This window comes from Monocercomonoides exilis (genome assembly GCF_001643675.1).
Source record: "Monocercomonoides exilis strain PA203 chromosome Unknown scaffold16-1735695, whole genome shotgun sequence".
Lineage (NCBI taxonomy): Eukaryota > Preaxostyla > Oxymonadida > Polymastigidae > Monocercomonoides > Monocercomonoides exilis.
Window position 1 is genome coordinate 1,551,007 of NW_027150561.1, and position 27,099 is coordinate 1,578,105.

The 27,099-nt window shown below is 35.9% G+C and overlaps 7 protein-coding genes across 7 annotated transcripts; 4 read left to right on the forward strand and 3 right to left on the reverse strand.

Moving 5' to 3' along the window:
- Positions 1–2,933: 2,933 nt before the first annotated feature.
- On the forward strand, positions 2,934–5,306 carry MONOS_3086 (uncharacterized protein). Its single transcript, XM_067873058.1, has one exon. It carries the CDS (start codon positions 3,027–3,029, stop codon positions 5,082–5,084), a length of 2,058 nt encoding a protein of 685 aa, XP_067729743.1. The 5' UTR covers positions 2,934–3,026; the 3' UTR covers positions 5,085–5,306.
- Positions 5,307–6,202: 896 nt separating this feature from the next.
- MONOS_3085 (uncharacterized protein) lies at positions 6,203–7,276 on the reverse strand (the record flags this gene model as incomplete). The annotated part of the gene is made up of 1 exon (XM_067873057.1): positions 6,203–7,276. One exon carries the CDS (start codon positions 7,274–7,276, stop codon positions 6,203–6,205), a length of 1,074 nt encoding a protein of 357 aa, XP_067729744.1.
- Positions 7,277–7,995: 719 nt separating this feature from the next.
- Positions 7,996–9,359, reverse strand: MONOS_3084 (uncharacterized protein; the record flags this gene model as incomplete). The annotated part of the gene is made up of 2 exons (XM_067873056.1): positions 7,996–8,715; positions 8,970–9,359. The coding sequence occupies 2 exons, from the start codon at positions 9,357–9,359 to the stop codon at positions 7,996–7,998; spliced, it is 1,110 nt and encodes a 369-aa protein (XP_067729745.1).
- Positions 9,360–11,343: 1,984 nt separating this feature from the next.
- MONOS_3083 (uncharacterized protein) lies at positions 11,344–11,886 on the forward strand (the record flags this gene model as incomplete). The annotated part of the gene is made up of 1 exon (XM_067873055.1): positions 11,344–11,886. One exon carries the CDS (start codon positions 11,344–11,346, stop codon positions 11,884–11,886), a length of 543 nt encoding a protein of 180 aa, XP_067729746.1.
- A 182-nt stretch (positions 11,887–12,068) lies between these two features.
- Positions 12,069–13,439, forward strand: MONOS_3082 (uncharacterized protein; the record flags this gene model as incomplete). The annotated part of the gene is made up of 2 exons (XM_067873054.1): positions 12,069–12,614; positions 12,690–13,439. The coding sequence occupies 2 exons, from the start codon at positions 12,069–12,071 to the stop codon at positions 13,437–13,439; spliced, it is 1,296 nt and encodes a 431-aa protein (XP_067729747.1).
- Positions 13,440–14,237: 798 nt separating this feature from the next.
- MONOS_3081 (uncharacterized protein) lies at positions 14,238–15,152 on the forward strand (the record flags this gene model as incomplete). Its single annotated transcript, XM_067873053.1, has 3 exons — positions 14,238–14,377; positions 14,494–14,614; positions 14,973–15,152. 3 exons carry the CDS (start codon positions 14,238–14,240, stop codon positions 15,150–15,152), a joined length of 441 nt encoding a protein of 146 aa, XP_067729748.1.
- Positions 15,153–19,302: 4,150 nt separating this feature from the next.
- Positions 19,303–19,982, reverse strand: MONOS_17434 (uncharacterized protein; the record flags this gene model as incomplete). Its single annotated transcript, XM_067870354.1, has 2 exons — positions 19,303–19,628; positions 19,826–19,982. 2 exons carry the CDS (start codon positions 19,980–19,982, stop codon positions 19,303–19,305), a joined length of 483 nt encoding a protein of 160 aa, XP_067729749.1.
- Between the last annotated feature and the right edge of the window lie 7,117 nt (positions 19,983–27,099).

The window sequence follows — 27,099 nt, forward strand, 5'->3', positions numbered from 1 at the left end:
ATTTTTTTGAGGAAAATGAGATGCTGCCGTTTTGGTAGAAGGAGACGGAAATGAAGTGCATCAGAAGAAGACGGGTTATTGAAAAGACGGAGGAAAGGAGAGAAGGTCAATCGAATTGATGCTTGTGGTAGAATGTGGTATTGTTGCATTTGAACTCGGACATGCAAAGATAGACGATGGATGAGTTTGTAGCTGTTGTGTCTGTTGTTCCGCCGGAATGCGTGCCGTCGATAGCTCTGCGGGATGCAACATTTACGTTTTTGTCAGTGTGAAAGAAGAAAGGGATGATTGGGGTTATGAGTGTTTCGCATTGTGTGTTTGTGGGCAGGTTAGATTTATTAAAGGAATCATCTGCGTTCCGGTGGACGTCGTATCTCCTGCAAGTTGGCATCGAAATGACATAGAAAATTACCTCCTTCAATACCCCACTTGCATTTCTGCTTTGCTCACACTCGCTCCCTCGTCTTATTCTGCACCTTCGGCATCTGCTTGGCTTCTGGCTTTTTCGAGTGGAATGCACCTCTCGGCATCGATGCGCCAACCAACAACTGCAATGAAAAAGCTCCTTCTCATTCATCATCTGCTTCTGGGAATTCTGTGAATTTATCTATTTCTTTCCTTCTTCCCATACCCATTTAGTGGTTTGTGATTGTTCTTTCAATTCCATAAAATGCACTCAGCAAATGAAAAAGTTATCTCTTGTGTTGACAATAGCGAAAATTATTAAGTTGTGGATACAAGTTTTGCATTATTTTTGTTTACCATTTGCAACAACCCATTCTGAACATTGATCAGCTCTGTAGTGAATGCTGTTTCTGTTGAGTGTAACTTTCAGCAGATATGTTCAGATTGCTTATTTTCATCTCTCCAGCTCCAGTAATTTCGAATATCTTTGAGTCGCAATTATTTGTATGTGCCGAGTCATGCACAAAGGGAAGATCTCTAACAGATAATGTGCCTGCCGTGACTGAAAATAGAGACAAACCTGATTCATCGAATTCTGTCTGCACGGTTGTTGAAAAAATACTTTGGCCGTATAATGTATGAGTATTGTCGCCCCAATCCTAACTTTTGATTTCAGTAATTGTTCCTTTGGGCATCTCAATATCAATCACATTACATGAACAGGCGGTATCAAACAACGGCTGATGGCGCTGAAGAGATAACTTTCGTTTGTTCTGCATGCATATGCATCTTTGGCATTCGGCTGTGTTTTAGCATATGAAGCATATCTGATTTTTCCAAAATCGTTCGAGAACATTCGATTTTTTCCGCAATTGAGTTGTATCTTGATCAAACTATATTTGATGTTTGCCTTGTAGAATTGCAATTTGGATCAATGTTGTTTGAATTCGATTCTTGAAGAGTAATGTCATGGCCTCCTTTCAAATATGTGTTATTATGAAAAGAAAAGAAGAAAAACAATATTTTATAATCATTTCAATTCTATCATTATTTTAACATCACCTTCTCCACGCATTGCATAGCAACTGTAGAAAAGACAATTTGAGAGTATAAAATTTCTCCGTTGGTTTCCAATGACAAATTGATCCTCCAGCACCATCAAAAGAACAATTTCATAGACTTTTTCCGGAAAAAGAATTGACACTGCATTCTTTCTACCTATAACTTTTGTCTGTTCAAAGGTTAATTACCACATTTATATTCAAGAGGTAGTATGAGAATTAATGGAAGCTTATTTTGCCACGCGATTATATAAATAAACGCAAAATAAATTTGATCAGTGAATGTAATAAAAAAAAAGTGTTTCTTGAAATTGGATATAAAAATCAAACGAGTTCACTCATCAATATTGACATTGAAAAAATCCATTAAACTTATGGAAGTTTGAATGGAACAGATATAACAAAATAAGAATGGGTGATATTATTTGATCTGTGGTGATTTTTCAAAAATTTTTACCCATATGTTTATGGAAATGGTTCCAGATAGAAAAAAGCACACTTTGTTAATTATTGAACCTAATTCAATATTTCTTCTCACCGAAGAATGCAGTGACAGCTGGCGGGCCTACAATGGAATGGAAAATCTTGGTTACACACATAGAATGGTCAACCATAAAAAAACATTTATTAATAAAGATACAAACACTCACACAAACCGCATAGAAGGTCTCTGGTCCATGTTTCGTAAAAGCTTACCACCACATGGAGTCAGACATTCCGTAATTCAATCATACATGGATTCTTTCGCTTCCAAAATGCAAGAAGACAGTATTTATTACACCTTTTTGGACACCTTGGCTGTCAATAATATTTATAAACAAATGGAAGTTTGATTTTTTAATTTTTTAATCAATTAACTTTTTTTTTCTTTTTTCAGATGAAATAAAAAACGTCGATGAATCAGAACGCCACAAGTTAAAGCACATAACATGCAAAGTTTTTGTTTTCTATTTGTTCATTTTTCAAACCATTCAGTGTTATTCTTTATTAATTTTTAACGAGCAAACAATAAAAAAATATTATTGTCTTTTTTTTAATTTTCTAAATACAGCACCCACCAGCACTTTTCATTTTAAACATATCTTCAACAAAAAGACATGATTCTTATATTTGAATCAATTTCTTTTTTCTTTTTTGACATTAAAAATTATGGGTTATGTCCACCAATTGGGATTGTACCAATTCAAACTGAATATTCAATAGAAATAATGATTCATAAAAGAAGTTTTTTTTTCCTAATTCTTGAAAAACATTGGTTCAAACTAAACCTGTCTGACGCGTAGAAAAAAATATTTCACTTCCGTCAGTTATTTTCCAGTTCTTTTTTTTTTTTTTTTTTTTTTTTTTTTTTTTTTAAATGAATGAATTCTAAACAATATGTTCACATTTTTTTTGTAAATAATAGAGATTTTGTGATAATTATTTTTTAAAGTTTTTAGTCTTATTTTTAAACATGTCCCATTAATTGATTTCAATTTCGTATTTTAATTGAAATGCTTTTATGTCCGTGTTCCTTCACCTCTTAATCGATTCAACCTCCTTTTCGGAACAAAAAACTTCATGTTGCAAACAGACTCTTCACAAAATGCTCATTTCGTGCTTGGAGGAACTGAAATTCACAGAGAGAAATTAAGTCGATTGTCCTTTACTGGTTTGAATGGCTATCTCTTTGAATGGTGCGAATGGAATGATTCAAATGGTGGATCTTCATCTGATGGTGCACTTCAAGTTGTTTGCACAAATGCAAATCTCACAGTCACTTCTTATTCGTTCAACAATTGTTCGGCAAAAGGACACAATGGTGGGGCATTAGATTGCTTTTATCTGTTAAACGTTAACATCACAACATCTAATATCACAAGTTGTTCAGCGTTGCATGGAGGAGCAAATTGTGTAGCTAATCCACAATCAAATTCTGCTTGGACATTCTCTGAAAACAGAGTGGAAAGTTGCTCAATAACAGATTGGTGTGGAACTGGTTGGTATTTCTGGATTGGCGATTTTCCATCAAATATTCAATTTCAGTTTACAAACAGCAAGTGCATCTCAAATTCTGGTGGTGATTCAACCGGCTCACTTACATTTCGCTGGCCTCCACAAAATAAACCAAATCAATTTTTGGTCAATGAGTGTCAGTTCATAAATAACAAATTGAAATTAAATTCAACTCCATGGGGAGGTGCTGCAATGTTTTTCAGAGACACATATGATTGGATGAATGGAACAAAATTCATCACATTCTGTTTCTTCGATGGCAACACTGCAACTAATGGAAGAGGAAACGATGTGTTCTTCAGTGGCAATGCCATAACCCAATCTCCATTCCAGCAATGTTGTTCAACAACTCCAACACTAAGACTTCGGAACAACAATACAGCTGACAATGCTGAATATAATAGCTGGCTCCCCCTCATTGCCCAGAACAAAATCGTTGCCAGCAATGGAACTGATGTCGATGCCTGTGGCAGACCCCAACAAACCCCATGTGCCACCATCGAGTATGCCCTCACTGGCTTCATTTCCCTCCTCCAAGACGCCTCCCTCACCCTCCTCACCTCAACATTTGTTCCAACTCAAACACTCACCTTCAGCGCGGTTGACACAAAAATCACTGGAAACGACACAAATGCTACCACCATTGCCTCCAGCGGCATTCCCCAACCACCAAACTCACATTCACACTCATCACAATCAACATCATCAAATTCATCATTTTCATCATTTTCATCTGCATCTTCTTCACCAGATCCATCTGCCTCGTCTGCCCTCTTCCAACAAACGCAGGGCTCCCTCACAGTCTCTGCCCTCGCCATCGCCTACAACTCCACAAACCAAATCACCCCCATCCTCTTCCACCTCTCCGATAACTCCCCTTCCCTCAACCTCAACACAACCACCATCACCGGAACAACCTCCATAACAATAAAAACTCCCCTCTTCTTCCTCACTGCTGGCTCCCTCGCCCTCAACCACACAGCAATCACCAGTCTCTCCCTCAACAGCCAGAGCATCTTCCACCTCACCTCCCTCACCGCTCCCCTCGCTCTCAACTCCTCCAACATCACCGATATCACCTCCACAGCCACTCCCGCCAGCTGTGTCCTCTCCTCTGCCACCTCCTCTGAACTTTCCCTCTCCCTCGCCAACTGCACCATCACCAACATCAACTCAGCTCCACAAAACCAACAGACTGCCACCAATGGAGGGTGCATCTCATTCGCCTCATCTGCCCCTGCCAACGCATTTTCGGTGAGGAACACAAATTTCTCCACCTGCTGTGTGAGCGAGGATACAAGTTCTGGAGGAAGAGGCGGTGCTCTCATGATCGAGTACAAGGATGATTCACAAGTGTCATCCACAACCTTTTCCATCACCAATATCGTGTTTTCAGCCAACAAGGCCAGCGTCGGAAGAGATATGTATTTTGTGTGTGAATCCCTTGTCGCTTCAGTGAAGGAACCCTTGTTCACTTTCATGACAAGCATCACTCAGAAAGACAACTCGGCTGTTGGACATGACAGAACAGAAGCAATTGGAATGTCGATTAATAAATCTTTATCAACGGGCATACAGCTAACAATGAATACGTGGAAAGAATACTTGGCATCAAAGCAATGAATTGCTGGCTATCAAAGATGCCCTTCAAGAGCACACGCAATGCGATGTGTCTTCTGAAGAAGGTACAGATCATAAGGCAGAAATCATTTCATCGGCTGATTTGTCTGTGGATCGGTGCAAATGAAGGTATAGTCAAAGATTTTTGAAGAGAAGGCACACAAAATAGAAGAAAACATCTCACATGTGCATTTGATGAAATCAACATTGCTTGTCGGACATTTATTCTCTTGTTTTTAAAGAATTCTCCTCCAAATTTGAATTTCTTCCAAAACTCATTCATTCATTTGTCATCTTCTCGACATGTCGAAGGCGTGTGACGTTATGTAACCTTCCGAACTCTATTTTGAAACCCATCCATTTCATAAAAGAACTGCTTCAATGTTTTTTCTGTTTTCACAGCAAATGCTTCGGTTTCAAAATGTGAAAAGTTGGAACTGTCCTCTTTTTTTTTTATTTTGACATGCCAAAAAGCTATTCTCCTCAAAAGGTTACTTCCATTTCGTTGTCTCATTATTTCAACAGAAATTCTGTTATTGAATAAAAAATTATCTGTGCTTCTGGATAGAAATGAAAGACGAGGCATGATGTTGAATTTGGCCAGAGTTGAATGAAATGGAAATATAAATGTTTTCATTGATCATAGAAGGAGGCGTTGAAGAAGAAGAAATAAAATGAAATGAATTCATCTTGATGGCATTTCATTTCCAATATTATGAAAGAAAATGTCAATTATTCGACGTTGACATATTGAGGCGAAGGAATGAGAATGTTTTATTTTTTGTTCAGTTTATATGTGCTGAAGAATTGGATGGAATAAATGCATCAGAATGTCCATGGACTCATCCAACGCCAGTGGAAAATTTACTGTTAAGAGGAAGCGGAAGAAGACAACGAAGAAGAAGAAGAAGAAGAAGAAGAGGAAGAAGGATGAGGAGGATGAGGAGGAGGAGGAGAAGAAGAAGAAGAAGCAAATTGTTGGTTTGTTTGTGGAATCTGAACAACATTAAAAAAAACAGAAGAAGCAGAAGAAATCGAAGAATTCTTTGTCAATTAGCTTTTTTTATGCTCGTCCATCAACATCTGAAAGCGAAGGAGAAGAGATTCGATTGCTTAGAGAGTCAATATCTGGACTGAGAGGAAGAAGAGGAAGATCCTTTCATAGCATTTGAATGCCTAACCGCACGAGAACCACTCATAACAGAAGATGCTGTGGTTGGTGGTGGCATCGTCTGAGCAGAGTGCCTGGATTTCGTCTGCGAGTGGAATGAGGAGTCAGTCAAATAAGAAGGCGGTCGCGATTGCGAAGGAAAAAGGCTGCAATACGATGAAACAGGGATAACTTCGTTGGAACCTGCAGACACCGAAAAGGATGCGGTGGTTGTTTCATCGAAGTCTGCTGTCGCTCCAGTCATTGATGTGGCTGAAAAAGCATATGTTGAAGAAGAAAACGAAGTCCGAGAAAGCGAACGGGCAGATGAGCGGTCAGAGGAGATGCTAAATGATCTGTATGCTTTCCCTTGGATAGGCACAGACACTGGCTGGTCTGAGAAATCTGTGCCTGAACGTGTGATCTCGTCTTCTCTCGTCTTGCCTCCGCTGCTTATCTCTTCCCCATCATCACCTTTATCGTCTTCTTCTTCTTCTGAGTCATCATCGTTATTTTCCTTCTTCCCATCTCCTGTCCCTTTCATCTCCTGCGCTTCCTCATTATCAGCCTCCTTCTTCTCTTGAAACACCACCAGAAACAGATTCGCATTCTGTTGGAGCATCGCATCTTCCTCTAACGGGTTCTCCTTCGTCGCCGCGCCGTGTGCCAGTTTCAATAACAGATCCGCCACAAATGTTGGTGCTGTCTCATTTGGATGGCTCAATGCAACCAGAACGAGCAGATGGAAGCGGAGAAGCTTCAGGCAGTGGTTCGCAAACGAGTTGCGCTCCATTTCTTGTGCTTTCGCTTCGAGATATTCGTACTGCCTGTCTGAAAGTGCATGTACTGCAACTCTGCCTACCCATATGCAGCTTTTCACCAATCGGTTGCCTTTCTTTTTCATCCTCTGCAACTTTTGCCTTCTTTCTACTCTTTTTTCTTTCTCTGTGTTGTTGTCTGCCCAAAACCAGAACTGGATTTTCTGTCCTGAGCGATGACTGAGTCTGGCCAGGCATGACTGTACTGATGAATGCATTGTGGCCATCTCCTTGTTTTGCCTCTGGATGAGAATCTTCTTTGTCGCCCAGCCCGTTTTCACTGAAGATCATCCATTGTGCTCCATCATCAGAATGAACGATGCTAAGAAGGAGCTGTTTGATGATGCAATTTGAGACTCACTCTGAGAAAGCTGAGGCAGAAAAGGCAGAAGAGGCAGTGATGGGTGTGTTGGATAGGAGGAGATAGAAAACGGAGATGGAAAGGGTGAAGATTGAGAAGGAGGAGAAGATACAGAGAAAGAAGGGATTTGTCGAGTGGCCGCAGGAGATAAAGGGGAAAGCGAGGGAGATGAAGTGGGATACTTGCTTCCACCGATGCTGTCACAGACAATGTTATTATTGATATTGTTGATGTTGTTGATGTTGTTGAAATTGTTGTTCTTATTGGAGTTGTGATAGCTTACAGAAGGTGGAATTGCAGTCTTCACAGAAGGAACAGCCTGTTGAGTTCGAGAAAGAAGCACACCGAAGTTGTTGAGTGAAGCTTGTTCAGAATGTGTTTGGAAATAAACAGAAGAAGAAGAGGAGGAGGAAGCTGTCTGAGAAGGAAATGAATGAGCTAACTGCTTCCATTGAGCTCTTCAAGGGTTTGCAGCAACAATACCGATGAATGCCCAGACACACGAGGAAGAGAGGAGAGAGAAAGGGAAGAGGAGAAAGGAAGAGGAGGAAGTGGCATGGACGATATTGAGGAGAAGGAGAATGATTACGTGTAAGGGAGTTTTGAGACAGATGGAAGAGAAGGTGTATTTGAAGTGGAGGAAGAGAAATCAGATGGAGAAATGAATCCAAATGGGAAAGAAGAAGAAGAAGAAGAAGCAGAATTGTTATTGCCTTTTGATGGAGAAACAGAAGAAGAAGATGATGATGACGCAAAAGAAGGATAAGCATCAGTGTTATTCTTTAACATAGATGACAGATTGAAGAAACGAGCAACGACGAAAGGGCTGTTGGAGTTGAGAATGTTGAATGCTGCATGAAGAAGGATAGCATCGAGAAGAGGTTGCAAAACATCAGAAGCTGTTTGTTTGCGCTCTGTAGACTTCAAAGCAGAGAAGGAAGAGGAGAAAGAATTGGGGAAAGAGGAAGAAGCAGATGATGAAGCGGAACGAGAGGAGGAAGAAGATGAAGATATAAGCGAATTCAGAGAAGAAACAGGCGAAGAAGCAACAACGACAAGTTTGTATATCCATTCAGCTGCTGTTGTTCTTACGAATGAGTCCTTCGAAGAGAGAAAAGAGGAAAGAAGCACAAAACAGCAGTCGTTGGAGCAGCCAGTAAAGTTGTGAGTGGAAAAGATCGAAGAGGAAGAGGAAGAGGAAGAGGGAGAAGAAGGCGAAGAAGGCGAAGAAGGCGAAGAAGGAGAAGAAGAAGAAGAAGAAGAAGATGCAAATGAATTATTAAATAAATTGTTTTGATTATCCATCTGTTGAGTTGTTATATTTTGTTGCATTCCTATTTCATTTGGTGTTATGTTCTCTATTGTATTCAACTGAGTTATTATTCCATTTGAAGAGAAAGAAGAGGAGGAGGAGGAAGAAGGAGAAAAGAAAGAAGAAGGGAAAAAAGAAAAAGAAGGGAAAGAAGAAGAAGAAGAAGAGAAGAGGAAGAAAAAGAAGAAGGAAATTCGAGTGTATTTGTGGAAGGTTGAGGAAAAGAGGCTAAAGATCCAAAGCAAACAGCAAGAGGAGGGCGAGGTGAGGTAAATAAAGAGAAGAAGGATGTTGGATAGAGAGAAGAAGGAAGAGAAGAAGAAGAATTTTTTGCAGAAGGGCTGCAGAGTGAATTGTGAGCAGATGATTCAGATGAAGCAACTGGAGTGGAAGGCAAAGAGGCAGTTGAATCAATTGGAAGAGTTGAACTGTTCAACGAAGAAGAAGAAGAAGATGATGATGATAATGAATCAGATGATGTTGAAGAAATACGTGGTTGTGAAGGTGAAGGTGAAGGTGAAGGTGAAAGATGATTTGACGAAAGAGAAGAAGGCGAAACTTGTGCGATCTGAATGACCAGCGAAGGAGATGACTGAACAGAAGAAGAAGAAGAAGAAGAAGAAGAAGAAGAATGCATAGGAGAAGGAATGATGTGTGCGGAATATGTCTGTCAAAGAAATAGATACTTTCAGATTGCATTTCTCCGAATGAGAATGTTCTCATAAGCTTTCTTTGGAATTCATGGGAAGACGATGATGGTTGAAAGAACGAAAAGGCAAGGAAAAGAGGCAGATAAAGAAGGAAGAAGACGAAGTTGCAAAAGTAGTTGAAGGAGTTGAAAAAGAAAAAGAAGAAGAAGAAGAAGAAGAAAAAGAAGGAGAAAAAGAAGATGATGATGATGAAGTTAATGCTGAATGATCAGAGTTCAACACAATGACTGCTTTCGCAAACAAAATTCTCGCAGCAGATATGAAAAAGAAAACGAAAGAAGAAAAAGAAGAAGGGGCATCTGAGAGAGAAATGGAATGAAATGAGCTCGATGATGCACTTTGAACGAGCTGGGCGGCAAAGGCGAGCAAGACTCATTTGAAGAAAATGCAGACAAAATGAGCAGATTCCAATTTCATTACAGCCAACAGCGGCAACAGAAAGTAGTTTCATTGTGTGTTGCAACACAAGAATTTGTTGGCTATTCAAACAACAAATTCTCAAATACAAAGAAGGCCTTCTTTCCATCAGCTAAGTCAAAAAACTATCGTATATGAAGAAATCGAAGGAGAATGAGAAGAAATCACATAAGCTGAAAAAATGCTGCTTGAAATGGATTGTCTCTGAGAATAACGTTCAACATAAAAAATAATGTTGGCTGGAATGGAAAAAAGATATCAAAAGGATTTGAAAATTATTAGTCTTACACTGATTTAATAAATTCCTAAAAAGAACACACCTCATATTCCAGTCTCAAATGCAGAGGAATGTTCAATCGCTGATGCTGTCAATCTCCATTTCCACTCCTTCGCATCGCTTCTTTCTTCGTAGTCCTTTTTTCCCAATAAAAACTTAATTTTCAATGTTGCATCCACTTCCTTTTTCAAGAAAATAATATTTCTGCTATTTTGCCCGAATGCTGCCTTTTGTTTGCATTCTTCTTTGTTAAAAAAAGCTTTCTGTTTGAATCAATAGAAAAACAATAAATGTTATATTCGATCATGTTTCGAATTGTTTTGAAAAACACTTTTTTCATTTTTTTCTCAATAGCTTATGACCCAGGATTTAATTTTTTGTCCTTTAACCGGGTTTGATAAAGCTTTTACGAGAAAGACAGACTTGTTACGGGTTTTTCATGGTTTATCAGAAAAAAAATTATATTTATCGAAAGAATGAGTAATTACAGGAACAACATAGATGTTTCGACAAACAAGTTGAACTATTCGTAATAACTTGTTTGTATTCAGTATTTATTATTTTTTACGAAACAATTCATAGTTATGGTAAAATATCTAATGTGAGAGTGAATTTTTCAATTCAAAAAAATTATATGAAAATGAAATGAATAAAGTTAATAATTCGTTTTTGTTTATCTGCTTCTGAAATTACGATAATAAATTACTGACGTGGAAATTTTTGTTAAGTCCGTCAGAATTGAAAATTTTCACGTCAGTAGTCATTACGTCACACAGGTTTAAAAACAAATATATATAACAGTAACAAATAATAAATACTTGCAAAAAATCATTTTTAACCTGTTGATCAAAAATTACCACAATAGATTTTATTTTTTCGATATTTGATCTTTTCTTATGATTACAAAAAAAATCACCCACCTCTGCCAAATTCAACCCAGTAAAAATAAGAGAAAACAGCTTTGTCGAAACAACATTCAAAGCAGCTGAGATGATAGAGAGGCAGAAGAGAGAAGCAGAAACGAAGTTGAAAAAAACACTCTGAAGAAGACACATGGAAGGATTATCCCATCAACCAAGTCAGCCAACCTTCCACTTCCTGCAAATCTTGTTCAGGAAGAGGAAAGCAAGTCAAAGAAGCTAAAAAGAAAGATCTGATCGAGAGGGAAAGGAAAGAACATTTCCTGTTTGATTCGAAATGAAGAGAGGAGAGAGAGAATGAACAGAGCAGGTGCAGCAGATACTGAAGAAGCACAAGAAGACAGTGAAGATGATGACAATAACAATAACGATGATAGTGACGTTAGTGATGATGAGGATAATTTGGATATAACACGATCTGCTGACATATCAAATGTCAATGAAACAGAAAAGACAACAGAAAGAGAAGAAGACTTAACTTCAAACCCTGCCCTGCGCTTCACTCCCAAGCAGCGAAAGATGCTTTCATCGGCATCCCAAAAGAGCAATCAGAAGAAGTCGCATGTCACTTTCTCACACACCTTAACCATCGTCTGCGGAGAGCTCAGTCCAACCCATCTGCAGTTCACCTTTCCTTCAGCCAAGTCCACAAAGGAAAATGGAGAGAAAGAAGAAGACGAAAACTCAATTGGCTCAGAAGGCAGCAGAGAAGCCAGACAGCACCCGCCAGAAGACACAGCAATCACAGTTTGGCTGCTGTTTCAGTGTCACGAATTCATCTTGTCTTGTCTGATATCAGAGCAGCACTCGGCAGAACAATTCAGGCACGCCTCAGATTAGCTGCGGAAAACGTGTTTGCGATTGCTTCTTCTTCGCCAAGTATGTCTTGTTAGACTGGCATGCCAATGCAAATGTCAATACCAGAAGGAGGAGGATGAGGAGCAGATGACTTTGGGAATCCATCTGTTTTTATGGAGAAAGACAGACAGAAGACAGGGCTGGAGACGCTGTTTGTGCGGTAAATGCAGCAGATGGTGCAGAACGAATGCGCTGCTTTGCTTCATTTACTTGGAAAGGCTCTGTTTCATCTTTTCAACCAGCTCGGGTCACCTCAGCTTCCAAAGCCCATCACAATTCCGTCATCTCACACTCGGGTTACGGGGGGAATATTGGAGAATGCTGCGAACTCGTTTCTGAGTCTGCTGTGCGGCACGAGGCTGTTCAGCTTGGGAGAAGAAGATGAAGTGAGAGATGAACAACTGGTGGAGAGCATGAGAAAGGAGATGAATGAATGGAGAGGAGAAGGAAGGGCAGCTGTGGAAGGAGGGGACGAGGCAAGAGGCACGGCTGAGCTGTTCTGCGAAGAGAGAGGAATCAACGGCGCTGTTCCTGATGCGCAGAACAAGATCAATAGAAAGAATGATAACAATAACTTCTCTTTTGATGCTGTGGAAAGAGGGTCATGTGCAATCAGTGCGAATATTCTGCTTGACCCACTTTTGTTTGCTTCGTCTGTCTTTTTCGAAGACCAACAACTTCTGCTGTCTGCCTCAGAAAATGCAATTTTTGTTTCTCCACAGAAAACAGCATGGGTCACATCCATCGGAGAAACTCTGTTCGAACCGACAAATTAGACATTTCAGGTTGCTCTGCTGCGCATAGAGTATACACAGAAAGAAGGGCAATATTCGATTCTGCCTTCTCTTCTCAAGTTTTCATGGGTGCCTCTTGTCTACGTGTGCCCTTTCCAGCTTTCTCATCCTCTCACTCCAATTGTCATCACTTTGCCTTCAAAGCTGCTTTCAGCATCTTTCACTTCATCTTCCGAGTTCTCCATCCCTTCTCTATTCACCTCATGTGTCGCTTCTATTTCCATTTCTCAGTCCATGCCACCCTTCAGCACAATACCTTCCATCGTCTCATTCTCCGCGCAGCCACTCTGCCCTTCTGCTGCATCGTCCAATCTCCCGCTGCTTCGTCTGCTGGCAACGCGGGCTGCACTCAATGCTATCGTCACCGCTACTCTCTTGCTGATGGTGAAGAAGGACTTGCCTCACAAAATATCAGCTTTATTCGAGACACACTATGACCAGAAACCTTCCTCTTCTCCTTCGATGTCTATTTCTGCTTCTCTCATCCAGCGATTGAAGGCTGTTGGTGCTTCATTCACACAACAAGCCACACCTTCCGCTTTTGCTTCCGTTCAGCAAACATCTGAGCCTCAGTCGACTTCATTGGTTTTGAATGTTTCAACAAATTCACAAAACATGAATGGATCTTCAAACGCTGCTGTTGATGGAGCTAATACAACTTCTGTTGGCAATGCGATAAATGCGTCAGGAACAGCAAGTGGAAAAGGAGGAGAACTTTCCTATCAGATAAAGATGGACTAATTCTCAGTTATTCTTCCACATCAGCTGATGACAAGCATCACCTCCTCTCAGTCACTTTTCTCTTCTCTTTCGAATTCTCCCTCTCCTTCTTCCTCTTCTCCGTCATTCACATAAAAAAAATTCTCCATCCTCAGTTTCTCTCCCTTTTCCTTTGACTCATTCTCTTTCACTTCAGCGTTATCAACGAACATCTCCTTCTCTTTCTTTTCTCCCAGCTATCTGGAACAGTTCCTAAGAATTCGACGATGCGAAGTCAACTTTCTCGAATTCTTTCTCATTTGTTAAAGGATGCTCTTTCATCTTCACCTGCAACAATCCTCCTTGCCCTGCTTTTGTCACAGCTACCATCTGATTCATCATCGTAGTCATCATCATCATCTTCTTCTTCTGATCGTATTTCTTCATTTTTTACATCTTCAAAAGTGATAATAACGGAAATAAAAAAGAATGGAATTAATGAAGAAAAGAAACTAGTTGAAGATGAGAAGATGATTGTTTAGTGAATGAAGAGAAGAAAGATAAAGAGAAAGATAAATTTATTAAAGACAGAATATAATGAATGGAATTTGGATTTAAAAAATTGAAGAGATTTTAAAAGAAAAAAGGATAATATGGAAAAGGAGAGAAGTTGGAAGAGAAGACTTCAACGAGCAGTAAAAGGACTCTAAAACGGAGAAATAATCAATTGTTATTTATCTGAATCATTCCGTCTGCTGCTTCTTTTTCATGGGTGTCCTTAAGCACAGCAACAAACAGCAGGGAAGTGATGTAAGATGCGATGCTTTGGAGAGCTAATCGATGGTTGGGAAGCCACTTGGAAGTGCCAGAGAGTGCGCAGTCGCTTTATCAAAGCGAGGCAATGTTAAGCTCACAGGCATCATAGCAGATGATGTTGCTGCAGGCAAAGGTGTTGTTCGGGACAGGCTGATCAGTTGCAGGTGAACAAGCAGCTGTCGACATGCATACAGTTGTTCGCCTCTGAGCTAATCGAAAGAAACGGTGGTGAAGAAGGAGAACATTATGCTGAAGAAGCTTATTGACTGATTTAACACAGTGAGATGAGAATAAACCCTGAAACCTCCAATGACGAGATCCGCGGAAATGAGATGCTTAAGGGATCAGCTGGAGCCATCGTCGAACACGAGAACAAGCGAGGCAACATTGAGCGTGGAGAGGTTGATGCTGGAGAAAAAGAAATAGGAATCAGGGAGAGTACAAGAGCGCACTGAAAGATGCGGAAGGAATGGATAGGTTCGTTGGAAAGGAGAAGGGTGTCTAGGCAAGAACAAAGGAGCGTGGAGTTGAGGAGGGTGAACACATCGGCTAGAGAAAAGAGGGAGGAGGACACAGCAAGCGATCAGTTGAGGAGGTCGAAGACTTAGGTGCAGGTGAATATGAAAGAGGAATAGACGGAGAAGTGGTGGCTGGAGCACATGCAGGTATTGAAAAAAACGACAAGAACAATGAGAAAATGGTTGTGAAGCGTTCATGAACAAGACTTAATGAGACAGATACGATTCGGATGTCGGAAAGACAACCCTGGCGGAAGATGTGGAGATGGGCTATGGAGAGGAAGGCACAGGGCGCAAGCGGGGAGCCGCACTGACGGGCGGAGGAGCAGGCTTCTTGGTAGATTCAAATCTGGTTAGAGCGTTAGAAGGTGAAGAAGGGGAGGAAGAAGACATTCACATCGAGGTCAAGACCGGACTGTGAGGAGTCTGAACTGCAGATGGATGTGCTAGCAGCAAGAGAAGGATAGGTGAAGTCGAGAAAAAAGAGTGACTCATTGTTTTGGGCATGAATGCTGGAACAACGAAGAAAGATATCCATGTTCACAAAACAGTTCAAACAACAGCCCACAAAATAGCGCCAGAGACAAAACAACAGTTTCACATTGCTTTGTTCAATTTTCGGGAGAATAAGAAAAAATGCATTGATAGAGGTGGAACATACGATGATTCCGGTTTGATGCTCAGCTACGGAGGATAATACTCTGGCTGACTCAACATTTGCTTCAAGAGCAAGAAGAGTTGGAAGAGGAAGGAAAAAAGCATTCTGCTGAAAATTCATTGTTTAACCGCAAACTTGCCAACTTCTTTCTCGACTAAAATGCAGAAGGATCTCTGTCAGGAAATTCAACTGAGTTTGCAAAGATAAAGGAAGGAGAAGAAACAGAAAAGAACAGAGAACACAGAGAATGTGAGATCTTTGGAGTCGTTGAAGCAATAGAATGCGATGCCAAAAAGAAAAAGATGAAAAATGAGAATATTTGAAGAAGAGGAAGAAGAAGAAATGAGTATGGTTGTGGTGCTGAAGCTTTTTTAGAAAAAAAGTGAAAATTCCCCAATTACCTTTTATTTATTCATTATTTCATTACAATTTTTTAAACTTTGTTTGATCAATTAATAAAAAAACAAGTTTTAAGAATTAATGTTTTTTAACAATAATTAACAACAAAGCGTTGTTTATTAGAAAAATATCTAGCTTTCAATCATGTTTTTGTCTCTTTGCTTTTAAAATTGTTTGATTTCTACAAACGTTTTTTGATCTTCAACAGCAATTTTTGAATTTCTTTCCAATAACATCATTAAACTAATTTAATACTGAAATTTAATTAATAGCATATTGTTTTGATTGTTTTCATGTTTTTCAAACTAGTGAACTTTTGTTTTTTTTCTGTTTATCAAATTTTCGAAATTTTTTGAAAATTTTTTTTAAGTTTTTTTCAAAATAAGTAATAAAAACAATTTTTATAAATTTAAAATCAACAAATAAATTATTATAATAATAAATTAATGCATATTTTCTCAAATTTTTTCAGAAATATTTTCTAATTAACCAAACCCTTAATGAAAAATTATTATGATCAAACTTCGTAATTTTTTATGATATCAAAAAAAATCACCCATGTGACATATTCAAGATAGACAATAATATCCAGATAAAATACATTGATTTCGGCAACATGGAAAAAATTGATAGATATTATTATTATCACGGATCATGTGGATTTATGATCCCAAAAAAAAAATCACTTGTATCAACTTCTGCATGATTAATCTTACTCATATCGTTTCAAAAACAGTTATTTTTTTGATAAATTTTTTAAAAGAGTAATATTTATATAAATATTATAAAATATTGATTTTCGAACTTTTTGTGCACAAATTTGATTATGCCGTTAAATTGATATTATTTTTTTGAATTTTTATTCACCAAAAACATTTTAGAAAAAACTTTTGCGACAATTATATTTTTTGTGTTTTGTGTCTGTCGAAAAATCAACTAGCGTCGAGATGTTTTTTTTTTTTTTTTTTTTTTTTTTTTTTTTTTTTTTTTTTTTTTTTTTTTTTCTCAAATGAACAAATAATGAAATAATAGTGAATTAAATTTATCTATTTCTTGTTTTATTGTTTCTATAAAAACTTTTCGATAATTTTCATAACAATATTATTAATAAGACATTGATCATGTTGATGTGGGATTGATCCATATTGTTTTTTATTACAACAATGACCTATCAATTCACAGATGTTGTTTGCCGCAGTTCTCACATATATTTGAAAAGAAGTTACAGCTTTCATAGTTTGTTTTTTGTGAAAAGAAGAATTTATTTGTTTACAAATCCTTGTTTATTATTGTGTCTGTTTTTGTATCATTTTGGTTTTGTCATAAAAAATGTTTTCAACTTTCATTATTTCTATTAATTTCAAACTTTAAAAGGTGAAATTCCTGATTAGATTTTCACTTGAAAACTGTGAGAAAAAAATTGAAAATTCAAAGTTGATTGGGCATAAGTGTAACAAAATACCTCCTTCAATTTTAAGATTTTTTTCTTTTCAATAAAAAAGAAATAAAGAGCAGAAAAAATAAACACTTTTGAGTGGAGCAGTTTTTTGAAACTTTAACAAAAATTATCCCAGAAAATCTTTTATGATAAATCCCATTATAAAATCTTCTATTATGTCTTTTTTTGTTTTCCACACGAATGCTTCTAACTTAAAGATCAAACAGCATATTGCTCAGAACAATTTTTTAAAAAGGAGCAAATTAGGTGTTCATTGAAACTTCCTTTATTATTTGGGTGACTATTTTTGAAGTCATATATTTTCAAACATAAATTACGGTACGAAAATATATCTTGAATAACAAAAGAAAAAAATTGAAAAAAGAAAATGTTTGTTGAAAACATTTTATTTTTTGATTCGGTGAAAAACATTTGTTTTAAAAAAAATAACAATGCTTTTTCTCTTTTGAATAAATTTTTTCTTTTGAAAAACTTTCAATCTCTGAAAAATCAACACCCCGAAAAAATATATGATCTCAAAAATAATCACCCATTTTTTTAAACGTTATTCTCAAAATTTTTGTTAATTTAATCCACACGTCTGCATTTACATTATTTAGTTTTTATTACATATTTATTTATCTTTATATTTTGATTTAATGAAGAAATATATGATTGATATTGATTTAATATTGCATTCATGCTGAAAGCGGAAAATTATTAAAACATTTCATTTTGAATGTGAAACTGTTTCAATCAAAAAACGAAGAACACTTTTTATAATTTTTGAATAGGAATCGATTTGAGCAATTTCAATATGAAAATTTGTATTATTTCATCCATTTGGAATGCTACATTATTTTTAATTGTTCTGTAAAGTTTGAAAATAAAAAATCAGGCAAGTTCCAAGTATATGGACCATCGATAAAAAATATTTCTATCATCGTACACGAAAGAAAATGCTACAATAATTAATTTAAAATTTGCTATTTCTGTCGAAAATGCTTTGTTATAATCTTTCTATTTCTTATTTTGATCTATCCCATAAAAATTTTCTAACTTTCTTGATTTTGTTTTGTCTCATTATTTAATGTTTGGAGCTTCATCTTCTCATACTCACGAATAAAATCTCATAGGTTTATTATTATACGCTTAATGCTGTTTCACTAACTGTCGCTTCATCAATTTTGAATGTTACTATTAACATTATTCAATAACTTTATGTTTTTAATCAATTTGATAAATTTCTAAGCCAAAAATGAGTACACTAATTGCATTATATAAAAGCTTTCTTTTGAAAACTAATTTAACGAAATATCTGCACAGTTGACCGGCAATTTTGAATTGAATGCATTGCAATATTTGACTTAAGAAATCCTGGAAAATAAAGTGTTCAAGTCATAGATGCTTCGTATGCTTTCTTGTTATATTCCGATTCTTCTGGCCGAAAAAGAAAGTACTACTGTGTGATGATGATATAGGCAGATTGAAGGGAATTTTTTTCAAAATAAGAAGTGATAATTTTTTTGAAGTTTGCATCCGGCCACATTACAGAACTGTCTGAGAAAGCCTCGATGAATGAATGGTCAACTTTTGGAATAAATGAAGGCTGATCAGATAATTTTGTTCCAAATACAACTTCTGATAGCTGCTGTCTTGATGCATTCAAGCGGATGGACGAGAACGAAACAATGCTCAAACACAAACAATGACTCTCAGCATAAATAATGGTGTTTGCCAAATATGCCGGATCTTTTAACGTGATTGCGCAGTCACTCAGCATTATATTTCCTCTTCTCACGCCTAGAAAGAGCGATGCGATTAAGTAAAACACTGTCCAAAGACGACGTTTATCTTCAAAAACTGGCCTTCCAGTGAAGAGTCAACAACAATATTCGATTTTTCATTTGATTTTGTGATTTCTGAGCAAATAAAACCTCAGTCTGTGTGTTTCCAACAGCCTGAACTGTCACAGAATGAATGATTGTTTCAACTGAAACAATGACTTTTCCCGTCACAAACACTTTTTTTGGATGATCCTTTGTTCAGATGCTGTGCAGCTTCACTAAGTGTCTATCACGTATTTTCCATTCTCTCGCAGTCCTTCTCGTTCTTCCCTTTCTCTCCAGACACAAATATCCGCTCTGACTTTTTAAACACAATAAATGGCACCAAATCAATTGACCCCTCGTTTTCTTCGTCTGCCCCAAAGAAAGCATTTGGACTTTTCCATTCAGTCCAATCAAACGTTAACCTTTCAATGACAACAGAGTCATTCAAATCAGAGCTCGGTGTAAACATGTTGTTTCCATCATATACTTCATTGTCAGAATACACCAAATCAGTCAAAGAAAATGCATCTATCGAATTGCGATAGCTTTGATGCAAAAACCCTCCTTTTCCTTTGAAAGTCAAACAAACGCAAACAATTCAAAATTCACACCATATCCCAGATTATTCGCTGAAATAAACATTTTTCTTCTTTTGTATTCTTTGTTTACCAAAACACTTTTTTCTTTCAATGAATGCCTATTATTATTGTCAGAAATACACATCTAATTGATTTCTCCATCGCATCATTCAGAGCTTCCGTAGATACTGTTCGTTGCTCCTTCATTCCTCATCTTCAGCTGTCCAACTTCTGCTTTCTTCTCAAAAGACATCGATCCTCCCTTTTTGCATCCCTCTGTGTCAAGTTTTTGTAAGGTGCATCCAACAACATCGATTTCGAAGCTGCTCCAAAGAGTGAACATCATAAAGCACAGATTTGATGCTCAGCTGATAAAGCTGCAAAACGAAGAGGCGTTCAGCAGATAAACTGCTGTTAATGAATCTCTTTCTTTTTTTAAATATTTTTTCGGTATTCGCAATAAAAATAATAAATAAGTTATACAACAATTTCATAAATGTAATTTTGTGAAAGATTTTGGCCTCAAAATAAAACTGAGCTTCGATATCATCTAAGAATACAATGTTAATATTGATGTTGCCTTTTTCATTTCAATCAATAATTCAATTAACACAAAACTGTGCGCTTTTTGCGATTTATAATTTTTTACTAATTTTTGAAGTTGGAGCATTCCTTTGTGCTCGAAGTTACCTGTGCGAAAGAGAAAACTCAATTGTGCAACTATCTTTCGAAAAAATACTGCAAAATGTGAAAAAGTTACTTATTTGTATTTCTCAAAATATTGCTACGACAAAAATTATCATGTGAAAATAATATATGTGCATGTTTAAAAAAAATCAAAGAATAAAAAACATAGATGGTTTGAAAATACTTATGAGATAGATCAAAATAAGAAATAGAAAGATTATAACAAAGCATTTTCGACAGAAATAGCAAATTTTAAATTAATTATTGTAGCATTTTCTTTCGTGTACGATGATAGAAATATTTTTTATCGATGGTCCATATACTTGGAACTTGCCAAAAATCACAATCGGAAAGTATTTCTTTCTAATTCTTGACTTCATTCTAATGAAAAGATCGTTATTATATTTTTCACGGTTGTTTGAAATGAGTATTTATCACATGATGCATGAAAACAAAATTGAATTGGATTGAAATGATGAAAAACGAAAGTTTTAAATTATACAAATATTTGTTTTATTTATGTGTGAATTTTCAATGAAACGTTATACTGTTGCTGTTGATGTTGTTTTTTTGAAAGTGGAGTCTTTGTCAGACACAGGCAATGCAACAAATTTCTGCTTTGCTGGTATTGAATTTCTTGTCAAATGGTTATCAAAAAAAAATCCTTCCCTATTATTTTCCATTCTGAAAGAAAATTCTTCTGTTTCTGAAAAAAAAATGAGAATTCGACTTTTTCTTATTCAAACTTTTCCTTTCTTCTTCTTTTTCACAACACTTTACACACATACAGATGGAGTTATTCCTTTTTTATTGGTTGACTGCGTCATATGGGACCAATTTGATGAAAAAAAAGAAACTTTTGTAAATAAAATAAAAAAGAAAGTTGCGACGGAAATTGAAAAAGAGACGAATCGGATTATATTTCCTTAAAAGATGAGAGGAAAAGGAGATTGAGCACGAAGATGAATTCCCAGAAGAAATGGACGGGAATATATATGCAGAAGAAGACGGTGATGCGAAGAAGTGAATATCTTCATTTATCTGTTTTAATTGTTTTTTCAAGTGTTTATTCATGGAAAGAGTTGTTTTGAAATCAGTGTTTCGAAATAAGCAGAGTATTGGAAGACGAAGGGATGTTTTTCTCATCTACCGTGATGTTGTTGTCCTCCACAAGCACTTTCTTTCCCAGGGAGGAGTGTTTTTCATTCTTGATGGAGCTTTTGAACGTTGAAGACTTCAGCGGTATGAGCACTGGGTTCTGAGTGATCCGCTTTTTTGTTTCATTAGTGCTATACTGATGAATGAACTTCACCACAAATATGCTGAAGTCCAATTTTTGTGTTGGTGTCAATGAGCCACATATTGTCCCAATCTGAGTATCTGTTGCGGTGTGGCGGAGTGCACCGAAGAGAGAAAGATCGCACTGATTACTGAAGCTGAAGGAAAAGGATTGAATGACAATGAACGAGGTACGGAAGTGGATGATTGTTTGTGTCGACGATAATATCATTGGAGATGAAAGCAATGAGGATAGAGAAGACTGTAAAGAAGATATCTTTGAAATCCAGAACTGTTTCTTGGGAGCGAAAAGTTGTTGAGCACATTTGTTGTTGCGGCAGGTGCAAAGAGGAGTAACTGAAACGATGAACATTCATCAGCAAAAGAGAAGAAGTGGATATTTTGAGTGTGCTGTCAGCTGGATTCATGGTATTCACTCACTTGCTGAGGAGAAGATACAGGTTCAGAGAAATTGTCCAAGAATGTTTCGCAAATGGTAAATCATCACGATTTGTGAATGTTTCTTCCATTTGAGCTCTAAGGCATCTCCTATTTTATGAGATGCTTGTTTCCACATGTATTGTTTCAGCCAAATTTCTGCTATGTGAAGTCCTGCTCTGTGATGAGGTATCTGTTGAATATGTATTACACTCCTTTTGAATGCAAATGAACACAAAATTACTTCAGCGCTCCACAAAAGTCGAAAACGCCGAATCCATCTGTAGGATGAGGGAACAAATAATAATTTTCTGAAACGTGCATAGATGCAACTTGCTGAATGATTCAGCATCATGATTGTAATTTACAAGATGAGGATCTTATCTTCTGGCATCCTTGATGAAAAGGTTCTTTCTTCCACCACAATCATTGGAGAAAAAAAATATCTGAAGTCAAAAAGCGATGTCTGAAAATGAAACAGTTACTGCTGAGTTTTCAAGAATGATGGCTTTGAGGAAGAAAACAAGGAAGATAACGAGAATATATTGATAAAAATATTCTGTTGGAAGAATAAGAAGAAAAGATTAGATGCGATCTGCCATTTTACACAGTATTATTAGCTGTTCCTGAATTCCACACTCTTTGTGTTGGAGTTATTGAGCCACATTGCAGGAATGGGGTTTGTGCGATACTGCTTCCCCTGAAGAACACATCATTTCCTCTTTCATTTTTGGAAGTGTTACCATCAAAGAAACAGAACGTGATGAATTTTATTCCACTCATCCAAGTGAAGGTGTTTGTGCAACACAGCGCGGAGCCAATATTGGAAGTTGAAATTGATGTCAATTTGTTATCGACGAACTGGCAACTATTTCTAATAAATTGACTTGGCTTATTGCTTGTTGGATTTTGAAAAATAAGAAAGTCAGCGCAATCACCTCCAGAATTAAAGAAGCGCTTATATTTGATAAACCGAATTTGAGTATTTTTTGAACGTTTTTTAGCCTGAAATTCAAATCATTTCCTATCAATTGTTTATTTAACAAATTCTATTATAAAATTTTGAGAATGACCAAGCAGAACATTTTGTATTTTTCAATATTGTTAAGAATATACCTTAAAGTGTGAATCATCAATAAAAAAAAGATATCTCCTTACCATCCTTTTCGAATTTGTTCTTCATAACGCAGATTTATAATCTTAAGTTTCAAATTTGCAAACATAATGAAAATGCAGACGTGTGGATTAAATTAACAAAAATTTTGAGAATAACGTTTAAAAAAATGGGTGATTATTTTTGAGATCATATATTTTTTCGGGGTGTTGATTTTTCAGAGATTGAAAGTTTTTCAAAAGAAAAAATTTATTCAAAAGAGAAAAAGCATTGTTATTTTTTTTAAAACAAATGTTTTTCACCGAATCAAAAAATAAAATGTTTTCAACAAACATTTTCTTTTTTCAATTTTTTTCTTTTGTTATTCAAGATATATTTTCGTACCGTAATTTATGTTTGAAAATATATGACTTCAAAAATAGTCACCCAAATAATAAAGGAAGTTTCAATGAACACCTAATTTGCTCCTTTTTAAAAAATTGTTCTGAGCAATATGCTGTTTGATCTTTAAGTTAGAAGCATTCGTGTGGAAAACAAAAAAAGACATAATAGAAGATTTTATAATGGGATTTATCATAAAAGATTTTCTGGGATAATTTTTGTTAAAGTTTCAAAAAACTGCTCCACTCAAAAGTGTTTATTTTTTCTGCTCTTTATTTCTTTTTTATTGAAAAGAAAAAAATCTTAAAATTGAAGGAGGTATTTTGTTGCACTTATGCAGTTGATTGATTAATTTCGCAAGCTCAATTTTTCTCACGTTCGAATGATGTTATATTGAAGGGAAAAAAAACAGAAAAGAGCGATTGGAGAGATTTAATGGATAAATTATCATTTCATATATTAAATAACAAAAATTGTTAGTATTATTGTTCCTTATCATATTTTTGTCATTATGAAATTGACACATCTAAAAGATTTCAAAAGAAGAAGGGAAAAAAGAAGAGCGTCAAAGAAAATTGAAAAGCATAAGTTTTTTTAATGAATGATTTTTGGATAAAATGAAAGTTATTTCCGATTTTTCTGATTGCTTGTTGGCAAAGAGCAGAAATTCAGAAGTCAAAATTTTACACGATTTTGATAAGATTTTTTGCTGGTTGCATGAAAAAGCAGATGAAAAATGAAATAATGAAATGGTGAGATATGATTATTTTTATCCAAATATCTTCTTCATTTTTTCATAATTCAAAACAAATTTTTATTTTTATCAAGTAATAAAATAAAACAATTGTATCATTTGAAAGCCTTATCAATGTGGTGCTTTTTTTAAAATAGCAGAAACTGGAAGTTCATTTGAGTTTTTTGCAACATTCTCTTCCGGATTGAAAACATTTCAAAAGATATGGAAATTAGGTCACAGGAAAAGAGAAAAGTTACAGCTGAACAGATCATGCTCTGAATGATTTTTCGAACGCTTCACTTGCATGATAAGAAAATGGAATTGCCAAAGCTCAACAATCTGAATTTTCTAAAAAAATTTTTATTCAGAAAATGGTCATCTGCATTGCCCTCCACTCCGACTGCTCGTCAGATGATTCAGACACTTCCTCCATCTCTTCAACCTCCACCATTGTCACATCTTCCTCCGATATCTCACTGATGAGCGAGAGATTCACAGACTTGCCAACTCCTTTATCAGCGTTTGAGGAGGATGATGATTTCAAAAAAGAGTGTCTGAGGTGGAAGGCACACAAGCTGCTAATCAACAAGAAGATGGGTACAACGAAGGAGTTAGTTGTGTTCCTGATTAGGATGATGTTGTGTGAGGGCCTAACTCTTTGAGAACAGTTTGGGGAGTATGAGGTGAACATGTGGAAGAAAAAGATTACTACAAGAGAAAGGCAGAAAATATCAGAAACTTGTCTGAAGCTTTTTGAGGTCGTTTCCAGCTTTGAGATGGTGTGGTTATTTAATAATTATGCAAAATGTTAAAGGAGTTTTGTCATTTTTTTACTGCAATTTAGATAATTTTTCAACATTTTCTTGCTTTCTTATTTATTTAATAATTAATTAATTAATTGATACAAAAAACAATACTCACTTCACATTAACATAATATATCTTATGAATTATCTTTTTTAGTGAAAGTTATCGAATAATAGTGATAAATTTCATAATTTAATTTGTTCTTATCAATATTCAATATTTTTTATTCGTAATTTCCAATAGAAATCTTTATTAAATTGCATTCACATATAAAAACAATTATTTCTCAAATGCTGATTCTTTAATAAGCAATTGAAGCATTTTTTCAAAGTTGAATCCACTTGAACTATTAAACTGGATGAACAAAAGACCCTTTTGTTGCAAACAAACTATCTTTTAATTGATTATATGATAAAATACAATTACTCAGAAAATATTAGATAAATCTTAATTATTATCAGTTATGAACATCGCTCTTCATTCTGAAGAATGAAAAACGTTCGAACACAATATAAAAGTTCAACAAACGTTGTTAAATGGATCAGTGTGTCTTACAAGCATCTGAAAACAGAGAAGATAAATTTATAAATGAGAACAAACAAATTTGCACACTGAAATATTGTATTTGAAAGGAAGTTTGAAAGAATATTTAACATTTTTTGTATTTGTGACTCACTATTCCACATATTCACAATAAGATTCTTCTATGAATGACAAATGTTATAAGTGTGTTTCAAAAACAGTTCAGAAAAATTATAATTGCAAACTTCTTCAACAAACCTCATTGTTTGTCAAGTAATTTCATTTGAATACAAATGTATTCAGAATTCATCACTGTGAAAAAAGATAGCTATAGCAGTTGAATGTTTTATTGTAAAAAAATATTGAAATCTGCAATAAAAGCAATGCGTTGAGCTTTTCTGGTGCAAGCGAGTACCTTCTATCTCCAACAATTCGTCTCAGGCGAGAGAAAATTCTATCACAAGATGCTTCGCTCCACGGAAACATCGTCAACGAATAACAAATGTTTGCAAAAATTGTGGATATTGTTCCTTGCTTTGAAATTCCAGAATAGAAAATTTGAGAATAAGTTTGTTCCACGTTTTGAGTATTATCCAGTAACATTGAAGAAAATAAAGCTCTTAGTCATATTAAGAGCATCAAAGCTTTCAAACAAGAAATTTTGTACAAATAATCATCGAATTCTGTCTTCAATCTGAGAAACCAATCCATGCTGATTGTTTGTTGGATTTTGAATGATATTTCTTGATTTCTTTTGCTGGCATTGTGAAATCAATGACTGGAAATTCATTTGCGCCAAGTTCTTCAACGTCTTTGTCATCTTTTGAAGTGTTTTCAACATTATCTGAGCATTTGTCTTCATTTTTTTCAGTTGAATTTGATTGCATGTCATGATCTTCAAGTTGTGAATGTTTTTTTCTTGTTTCGTTGAATGATGACTCTTGCTCACTTCACACACAGAAAGGAGAATGAACCTGGAATTCATCATCAGCTGCATTGTTTTCTGCTTGAATAATGCCTGCTTCGAAGAAATCAATTTCATCGAGGCTTTCATCTTCATACAAAATTGCTTCTTTATCAACAAGTGAATTTTCTGTCAAAAGAGTTAATAAATGCAGCAAACTGTTATTTGGTGAGTTGGTTGGTGAAGTTGATGATTCAGAGTGCAAATCTTTTGGAAGCTGCTGAAGTTGAACTTGCGTTTCGGTAATTGCTTCTGCAATTCTGTCTTTTTCTGGGCTTATATACTGTTGAGCAGAATTTAAAGTCTCAACTGATAATGGAGAAGAGAATATCGGGTGAGGAAAATTTGTTGGAAAATTAATTTTTTCATTCTTCGAAAAAAATGAAAGCGCATATTGTTTGTCTGTAAAAAATTCATTTTCGCTGGTTTTATCTTCCATCACATGAGAGAGTGTACGTAACTTTTTCTGTTGATTCTTTAAAGATGCAGTATTTGGAACTTCTTTGGAAGGACAAAGAAAGACCGAGTCACTTGGAA